General features: G+C 40.9%; 1 protein-coding gene across 1 annotated transcript in view; it reads left to right on the forward strand.

Moving 5' to 3' along the window:
- The window catches only part of rab33a (RAB33A, member RAS oncogene family), a 20,587-nt gene extending 13,218 nt beyond the window's left edge, over nt 1-7,369 (forward strand). Inside the window, exons 3-5 of the mRNA XM_017423170.3 lie at nt 550-690; nt 3,105-3,185; nt 3,271-7,369. Of these exons, the coding sequence (XP_017278659.2) occupies nt 550-690; nt 3,105-3,185; nt 3,271-3,495 (447 nt within the window). The 3' untranslated portion in view covers nt 3,496-7,369. The remainder of the gene's footprint in view (nt 1-549; nt 691-3,104; nt 3,186-3,270) is intronic.
- The last annotated feature ends 2,888 nt before the right edge of the window (nt 7,370-10,257 follow it).

The raw sequence follows: 10,257 nt of genomic DNA on the forward strand, positions 1-10,257 counted from the left end.
GTAATCATCAAAATTAAACGAAATAAACATTTGAAATATATGAGTTTGTATGTAATGTATGAATATAATATACAAGTTTCACTTTTTAAATGGAATTACTGAAATCAATCTACTTTTTCATGATATTCTAATTTTATGACCAGCACCTGTACACTACTTGCAAAAGAAATAACAAGTATGAATCATAAATGCAAATTTGCTTCAAACCCGATTACAGTCAGTTCAATCTAGTTACAACGCATTTGACATGAACGCCAATCAGCAAAAAGTTATTTTTCTAAAAAAAAGGCAGCAGATTGCGTCTAATCTTCACTTCGGCACCATCCGGAACAAGCACCTTGGTGAAGGTGGAAAGGAACGACTCCCTATTACCAGGATTAAATCCCCAGCAGAACCAGGCTCAGGGTGAGTGTCCACCAGCTGGGGACTGAGAGGACAGGAAAGAGACACCGACAAACACGGAGCATTGGACCAGGCGTGGTTCCTATGAGAAGTAAAACAAAGAACAAATACAACACAAAATACACTGAATCTTATTGATTTCTACAGGTGCAGGTGTGGGACACAGCCGGCCAGGAGCGCTTTCGCAAGTCCATGGTGGAACACTACTACCGCAATGTCCACGCAGTGGTCTTTGTGTACGATGTCACCAAGATGGCTTCCTTCCGCAACCTACAGACATGGATAGAGGTGAGTAATACACAATGGCTTCTTAGGACACAGAGAAGTGTCATTTGGTTGAAAAGAATATACTAATATCAGTAATGGTATACAAGTTTAGGAATAAGCAGTGTGCTTGAAGTAACAGAACCTGCAGTTTTTTAATACATTTTTTATTTGAGCCTGAAGATGTGGTGTTCTGTCAGTTTTTGCTTAAGCCATAAGATTAAGGTTGACCTTAAGACTTTCAATTTGTTGCTGTGTTAACGATGTTTAAAAGGCAACAAATGATCACATCTTTACCTGCATGTTATGCAAGACTTTGTTGCACTTTTACGACATGATTGTGGAAAGATGGGCTTATCATACTGTGGAATAAAAACAAACCATCTTTCTACTCAAATAAAGCAGTTTATAATTCAGGATAACCCTGAAGACCACCACAAGAGATTTAGAATCAGCCAATAGCTGTAGAGCACCTTAATGGACAAGAGTGTATGTACTTGATTTTTCACAACAAATGTCCCAGTTATAGATTTTTGCACTTTTAAAATGGCGACACACTACCCAACTTTCTGAGTTTTAACAGATTTTAAAACAAAAAGACTTGAAACACACTAACAGATGGGTTTCAGCAGAGTTTTGTATGGTGACTGATTGATGGGATCACATTTAACAACTGCACCTGATGAGGGATCACAGGCTACATGGTTTGTCAAACCAACTAAAGCCAAGTGAAAGCATCAAACTCTTGCACAAACTCTCGGGAGAGTGACTCTTTGAAAGGTAAACAAACATGGATGACAATTGGCCTGCTGTTGTCTGCACAGCTCTCTGCTCTCCTGACGCTATTTCCTGTGTTCCACACTTCTTTTCATTGGCTGTGTTTGCAGTTGGGTCGGTGAGCAGTTTACACAATCCGGCTGTGCATGTTTGACTGACTGTGACTGAGCTCAGGTCAGGTCTGTTCCCCTCACACGGTTGCAGATTTCAGGCCTTTACCCATCGCAGTGTTCCAAAGTAGTGCAGACTTTGCCCATTTGGGAATTGTGGGTAAAAGCTGGCATAAAATATGTAGTGAGTCCTCAGAATCAGGTCAACTATCATTAAGACCAAAGAAAAAAACTAAAGGCACGAGTGACCCAGCAGCAGACAGGGGTGGTGGTCCCAGGTTTTAAAAAGTAGCAGAGAGACACACTTTTTTGTTGGAAAGGAGACTGTCAAACCTTGGATTCAGGAGGAGCAGTGCAGCTTTCGTTCAGATCGTGGATCACTGGACCAGATCTTTACCCTCACAGAGGGGGTTGTGGGAGTTTGACTGTCCAGTCCATATGTTTTGTCGATCTGAAAAAGGCCTACAGCCATGTTCCTTGAGACATTTAATTGAGGAGTATTGTGGGAGCATGGAGTGCCACAGTCACTCTTGCGAACTATCTGATCCCTGTTTAAACAAAGCAAGAGCTGTGTTCATAATATCAGCCAAAGTCAACTCCAGTGCAGGTTGGACTCTGCCAGGGCTACACTTTGTCTCCAATCCTGTTTGTGGTCAGGATCTCAAGGCTCAGGCATGGAGAGGAGGGTGTCTGGTACAAAAAGCTCATGATCATTTTCTGCTTCTTTTGCAAATCAGCTCCTCCAAGCCCGAAGCCCATCGTTATCAAAGGTGATATGCTCCCTCTAGGTTTGGGGTGAGTCTCTACCTTAAGCAGAAGAGTTCAAGTATTTTTAATATTTTATTCACAAGTGAAGTTAGGATGGCGTGAGAGATAGGTTGACATATCAGAGCTTTGTAACATCATGGTGAACAAAGAGCTGAGCCGAAAGGCAAACTTCTGGATTTACTTGTTCATCACCATTCCAACTCTCACCTATTGTCACAAATTTTGGATCAAGATCGAAAGAACAAGATTCGATTGAAATGAGCTTTCTTCGTAGGCTGGCTGGGCTCAGTCTTAGAGATAGGGTCAAAAGCTCCGTCATCCGGGGTGGAGCTGCTTCTCTACACTGAAGAGAGTCAGCTGAGGTGGTTCAGTTTATAAGGATGCCTCTTGGGTGCCTAACAAACATGTCCCACTGGGAGGAGAACCAGGGGCAGACAAAGAATGAGTTGGCGGGGTTATAGCTATCCCTTCTGGCCTAACAACACTTGAGATCCCCTAAGAAGAGAAAGGGATCTCCGGGTTTCCCTCTTTGGACCTGTTACCTCTGTGACCTGGCAACAAATAAGGGATAAAGTGATTCCTATATTTAACATCATTTTATCTCATTTAATCACATGTCATCCAGTTAATGATGAAATGAAAAAATGTCTGTAGTTTCCAAACAATTAACAAAGTTTTTGTTTCATACACTGACATTCCTTTGGTTACATGTGAGTTATGTCTCATTTAGCACAGAAACATGGCCAAGTGTGCAAATAAACTTTATACTCTGTCTTGTTGCAGGAGTGCAATGGCCATCGGGTGTCAGCGTCAGTGCCTCGGGTTCTGGTGGGAAACAAATGTGACCTTGTCAATCAAATACAGGTTGGTGTTCGCACGCAAAGCGGCCGACGTGCTTCCGTACTTCGTTCATCATCAAGTTCACATCCCATTGGCTGTGTTTTCCCAGGTGCCCTCCAACATGGCATTAAAGTTCGCAGATTCTCACAACATGCTGCTGTTCGAGACATCAGCAAAAGACCCGAAGGAGAGTCAGAACGTCGATTCGATCTTCATGTCGCTGGCCTGCCGTCTGAAGGCCCAGAAGTCCCTGCTGTACAGAGACGTGGAGCGAGAGGACGGAAGAGTTCGACTCACACAGGAAACTGAGGCAAAGAGCAACTGTCCCTGCTGAGCAAAAGAGGCGTAGGGAGGCAATAAGGCAAGGGAAAGGAGGAGAGTAATTGCACTTGTCACAGTGGAGTGGGAGGATGAGAACATGGGGCGAGAACAACCATTTTAAAATGAGTTCAACTTTCTGGTTTAAGCAAAGGACGGGGCGAGTCGAGGCTGACGCGAACAGCAAGGCGTTAGAGGAGGTGGACGATTATGTGGAGGTGAAAAAACTAAAACGGCTAAATTTCTAGGAAGAATAGATTTGGGAGTGGTACATGAAAATGATTCAAAACCGACATGAAAACCTTTCAGTCTATAATAAAGAAAATTCTTCCACTTATTTCAGCATTAACACGTTCTGGGGAAACATACTTCAATGAATCAAGCCTTGGCTTTGGGTTTACCACAGATGTTTCTGTTTATTATTGCCCATATTCCATTACTGATATCATGTAATTGCCTGTGTGTGGGTTTGTTTGTTTGTCTGTCTGTCTGTTAGCAAAATATGCCATGAACCAGTCTGAATCTCTCCGAAAGTAATCACTGGATGTATTTCTACAACTGATTAACTTTTGGAGCTAACCTGATTCAAGATGGTCACCCTTAGTTAATGGACCTTACATACACGGAAATGGCTATAACGCAATCATTTTTACAAATACTGAGCTAGAACTTGGTGTGGTCGTAGCTGAGAGTCTTTCACAACACATATTTTGAGCACTAACAGATTGTACAAAATCTCGGTTAAAAACTTTGGCATGCAAGGCGACGAAGTGTCAGGGAACGACACTTTCTTTGTGTGTTTCGTCCTCGTTCTTGTCAATTTTAGCGTCATTGGAACTGAAAACAAGACTTCCCAACGTTACTGCCTTAAAACTCAAAAGCTGCCTCATCCGTACTCTTCATTGGAAGAACAAAAGTAGCGTGGACGGGTGAAGTACTTAAACTGCTTTGGACGATTTTCTTTTTCTTTTTTTTTTTTTTTTACAGCCAAGCAAACTCTTTGACATTATCTTTCATTTTATTGCTAAACAAACATTAAGTTGATATTTAGGCAACTCAACCTTTCAAGAAAAGGACAGATTACTGGAAAAATCATTAACAACTCATATATGAAGTGCATAAGAACATGTTAAAACAGATGAAATGGAGGACATGGATCCATGTGGAGGCACCTTAACTAGAAGGTTTCCTAAGCATGAACCATTAATAGGCTGTCACCTATTGATTTAAAGATCTAAGATCCTCTTACCCCCATGCAGGACAGGAGAAATGCTCTCTACTAGGAAGGGATGGCTCCTTTTACTCCTGGTGTAAACATATCCTCTCTTCCAAGTTTTCTCGATAAGAGTATGCTTAGCCAGCTCTTCTTTGTATGGAAATAAAAAAAAATCCAGCCTATGCCTTATGTGACTTCAGTACAGCTGGTCGGCTTTCCTTTTCCTCCTTGCATACAGCCTTTCAGCCCTCTCTGGTAAATATAGTTTCAAAGTAGAGGCCATTTGGCTGCCCCAGAAGGCTCGCCGTCTGCATCCCAAATCATTGCCTCCAATTTTAGAAAGAGCAGGGAAGAAAACTGTGGCCGCCGTGGCTCGACTTCCACCCGATCTTACAGATACGGGCTGCATGTAACAAAGCCATGTTGATTATTTCCCGTGCACAGAAATGCAGGAGGCTTTTCACAGAGAAACCCTTCAGGTGGAGGAGGAACACGTTGTACATAAGTCAACGCCGACGCGAAGGGAACTTCGCGTAAGAAGGCGCCCGCCAAACGGCCCTGGCAGTGAAAATGTGTCATGTCAGATACAGGACGGCGTCACGCTGTTATTCTCCGTCGCCGTAGACTAACCTTTTTGAGCGACACTGTTAGCAAATCTGTACTCGGCTGAGGACTGAGCTTCTCCACCGTTGGATTGACTCATTTTTTCAGTTCATCGATAAGTTCGAACACTGTGCAAATCCAGAGAGCCGGCAGTTCATTGTGTTTTTGTGATTTCTGTTTTTACCGTTTTAATACACATCAGCTAAAAAGACCAGGATAAAGAAAACATGAATCTGCTATTTGTTGTGGGTTTTTTTTATTATTTATTTTTATTTTTTAGTAAGTTGCTTATTTGGTTTAATATTGTGGGGTGGAGGATGTTTCCGTGTGCACTCTGCAGCTCTTTATCTGTTAACAAATATCTACATTTATAAGCACCAGTAGGTTCAAATAATGTGGCATCTTTAGTGATTGTAATGCAAGTTTTACATGTATATTATGCACAGTATGTATGCTTGCTTTCTGCTTTTTCCTCTATTAGCTTGTAGAGCAGGTACAGCATCTTTTTTTTTTTTTGCTCTGTTTTTCTTCTGATTTGTGTTATTTATGTTTACGCTGACAAGACTGCCTTGTCTTTTTTAAAATCCAGTCTGATATTTTATGTATATTAAAAGGTCTTTTGTAAAGTGAAGTGAAATCATGTAGGACACATGTGAACAGCAACAAGAGATGCGGCCGTGTTGAGCTGATCGAGGTATTTGATGACTTGTTTCGCTGGTTTGACGGAAATCTGCATCATCATTTTCTGCTGTAAATACCTTGGTCCCCACTTCAGAGAAACTCCAGACTGAAAGTTAAAACAGGAAATCATTTCATTGACAAAAGCTTTATTGAGTCATGAGGAAGAGTCCACCCTGTTTTAATTTAGTCTTACATATCAGGTCACAATAAAAAAATAAAAATCTGCTATTTACTGGGCTCTAAAATGAGTTAAATCTGCACAAAACACTCAGCAGATTCCATTGTCATTATTCTTTCAACAAAATTGGAGCTGAAATGGAAAAAATGTGAAAAACTAAGTCCACCCTTGCTGCTTCCATAGGATTTAAGTGTTTCGGTATCGACCAGGAGCTGCTGATCAGATGTATTCGTTAACTGATCATCATTAGTGTGAGCGCCTCTCAGTCAGCAGCTTTAAAGGTCAAAGTCAAAACAGAACCATTAGAAAAAGACTGAACAAGTTTTGCTTGTTTGAAGGGTTGCAGGAGAAAGCCTCTTCTCTCTAAAAAGAACGTGGCAGGTTGTGAAGTTTCATCTGAATGAGCCACAAGACTTCTGGAACGACGTCCTTTGGACAGATGAGAGCAAAGTAGAGGTGTTTACCTGTAAGCGCAGCAGCGTGTTTGGAGGAAGCTAAACAGCAGAGCAGCACAAACACCTCGTATCAACTGTCAGCACGGTGGTAGAGGGATGATGGTTTGGGCTTGTACTGCAGCCACAGGACCTGGGCACCTTGTAGTCACTCAGTCGACCATTTTTCATTTCCCTGAAGGAGTCTTCCAAAGGCATCAGTAAAGTTCTGTTTAACTATCTGTGAACTCCTTTGTAGACCAAGGAGTCCTGCAGTCGAATGTGAGACCATCTATCGAAGCTTGGCAGAAATTGGATCAAGAAGCAAATTGGATTCTCCGCAACCATGTTGGAGACTGATAGTTTTACAGAAACAAACTACTGAGAGTTATCGATGCTGAAAGAGGTTCTACAAGCTGCTGGATCATGGGGTAGACCTAAATTTGAACAGTTTTTTTTTTTCATTTTAGCTTCAGTTTTGCTTTTTCAATCATGACATGGTAGAATCTGTTGTGCTTTTGTACATTTGAGGTTAGATTTTAGGAAAAATGTTATAATCTAGTAAAGATCTTTTTTTATTATTATGTATGTCCTGATACGTAAAACTTTAGAACTCAAAAAGCTGGACCTTCTTTATGCCATGACTGAAAGAGTCTTGATTTCATAAAAAGTTCATTTGAAGTAGTCAACCAGAGAGGAAAACGTTTTCTGCCAGTTGTTTTCCTTTTTTTTTTACTGTATCCAGTTGTCTGTATCTGTAATATTGTTACAATCTCACAAAAAGGAACTTCAGATAAAAAAAAAAAAAAGTTGAAAAAAAACTTTACCTGACTCAGAATCCTTCTTCCAGTTCAACAAATCTCACTTACAGAAACTTCCCGGTGTAAGGATTTCCAATGACGTATTTCATTTTAGAAAAGTTTCTTTCCCAACTTCATGTTGGAAATCAGCAGCTGTTCTGTGTGGGTCCTTCCTTGGTGTCGACGTGGGTAAGTGTTTACATTCTGAGGTTTCACACTCCTGGAACAGCTTATCAGTACAGACAGATTGTTTTTATGCTTCTTTCTAAGGCTCATTAATGAAACAAAAACTGATTTATGTGGAGAGGAAATCTACTCATTTAAACAGAGAAAATCTTTGAAATGTGAAAAGTGAATGTTTATGTGTGCATTTATCTAATCAGAAATTAGTCAAGTGGTTCACCAAACTTTATTCCCTTTTGTCAAGTAAGTATACCTTTCTTTCAAACTCTCACTATATTTGATATCTTGTCTATTTATGGTGGTGTAAGGACAACAATCTGCTGCCTACATGTGGGGAAGACCAAAGAAATGGGGGCCGACTTCAGGCGAGGACACCACCCAGCATCCTCCTCTGATCCCCGATGGTGCTGCAGTGCAGAGGGTGAAGTGCTAAACGGCTTGGAGTCCATCTCTCCGATGACCTCTCTTGATCTGACAACGTCACACCGCTGGTGAAGAAGGCTCAAACCCACCTCTGCTGCCTCCGTGAGCCCCGCCCTCCATCCCGTGCTCATCCCACTGAGAGCGTCCTTACGGGCTGCATGATACGGAGGCTGTAGGGTCGCAGGTGCACCTCCCTCACTGACATTTATGTTTCCTGCCTCAGCCGGGACTCGTGTCACCCTCTACATTCAGTGTGGAGCAGACCTGCACCACAGTGCCCCCCTCCCCACCATCCAGGATCGGACTATTTGCACAACCTGCTGATCACTGTGCTGTCTTTTTACTTTCATATCTGCTCTTTTATGTATTTTTAGCTCTGGCTACTGTATTCATATGCATGAATTAACCTCGTTTTTGTTGTATAACATCTGTGGCTGTTTCTAAAGTTGCATGTTAACATTTTGATTACTTATTGTGTATATTTTTTACAGAAGGTGAGAGAGAAATGCCATTTTGGTTCTACTGGCTCTGACTCATGGTGAATTGACAATAAGTAACATCTTGAGTCTTTCTCTTATTTAACCCTTGCTCTTATATGTCGTTCTTCACGCGTCACCTGCTTTCTTGTTCTGCTTCTGTCCCAATCCTTCTTCATTTCAGTCTCTCCACTTCCTTCGCTGTCAGTGTTTCTGTTTTTGTTTGCTTTTATTCCCCATCTCAGCATCATATTCCACCCTGTTTGCGGTCTGCCTTGTGCTTTGTAGCTGTTTCATTTGCCAGAGAAATGCCACACAAAATGCACGGGGATGGACGCTGTTGATGAACTGCAAAGAATGAGCAGAAAATAGAGGTTTAAGTTTATATCAGAAGTTTTACTGCATTCATGATGCTGACATTCAGGTTTTTAAATGACTTTGCATGAGTTTGCGCCATCTAAACTTCTTTAAAATGATTGATTTTTTTCCCCGTACATTTTATAAATGTGTATTTTCAGCGCCTCAGACAGGGTGTGTGGCAGACTGGCTTTGTGACAGTTTCACTCCTATCTGACAGGCTAATTCTGAATTTCACTTGTCTGCAACAACTTGGAAATCTAAATAATCCCAGGACATTTTGGAAAGCTATTAAATCCACTTCATCCACTGACACTCACTACAAATGGCCACCTTGCATCATTAAGAAGAAAGTATCCACCTCTGAAGGGTCTGTAACAGCACTTCATTGCCCTCCGGCGCTCTTTTTCATCTGTCCCCACCCTTAAAAGCCATTAATGATCATTCCTTTTAATTTGTTCTTTTTTCTGTGGGTGAAGTTGTTGGTGCAGATTAAGATAATTTAAAATTCTACTCTCAAAAACTTGCAGCTGGTTTTATTGCAGCACCTTTAAACAGCATTTCTAATATTTTACTCTGAATGGAGGAACACACAAAAAATTATATTTTGATTTATTTATTTATTTAAATCTTTCTGCTCAGTGGGTATTCCTCTGTCTTGCCCGCGGAGAGCAGCAAAAGGCTGAGATGAGAGTGAGGCGCTTCAGGATGCGGAGAGGAAGAAAGTGGTGACGTCACACGCAACCAGCTGCTCTACGGCAAGTCGGTTGATCATATAATATGATCTCCAGAGCAGATAGTCATAATTAAATTCATCCTGACAAAATTAACATTTCGGCTTTTTAGAATCTTAGTAATTGGAATACTGATTATCAATAAAATAATCAAATATACATACAATAAATAATAATTCAAACAACTGACGGAAAACCATTTTAAAAGGATATTCTGGCTATTTTGGAATGGGGTGCTGTGGAAAGGTTACAAACGATAACTATCTTACCTGTTGTAGGCAGCTCTTTCAGCTCAGTTTGGAGAGATACAGTTTTCCTCCAACAGGACAGATGAGCTGTACGCTACAGCAGGTTGTACATTACTACAGAGTTCTGTCTAAATGTTGTATATGTAGGATACAAACCGAGGTCATTCAAAAAGCCATCTATGACACAAATTCTCCACAAAGCCCGCTTCAAATGGCTGAAATATCTCTTTAACATGCACAATAAATATGATGACTAGGAATGACTACACTGCATATTATATTATTTTCCAGAAATGTCTCTCAGTTTGCTCTAGAGATATGTAAAATGTTAATAGCAGATGGGAAGAAAACGCCTCTAGATTTCTGAAATTTTCTTTAAAATAGGATTCACTTGAACATTTATAGACTTTTTAGGTTTTTTTTTATTTTCCTAATAAAATCTCAATCG

The sequence above is a fragment of the Kryptolebias marmoratus genome, linkage group LG9, assembly GCF_001649575.2.
Source record: "Kryptolebias marmoratus isolate JLee-2015 linkage group LG9, ASM164957v2, whole genome shotgun sequence".
Lineage (NCBI taxonomy): Eukaryota > Metazoa > Chordata > Actinopteri > Cyprinodontiformes > Rivulidae > Kryptolebias > Kryptolebias marmoratus.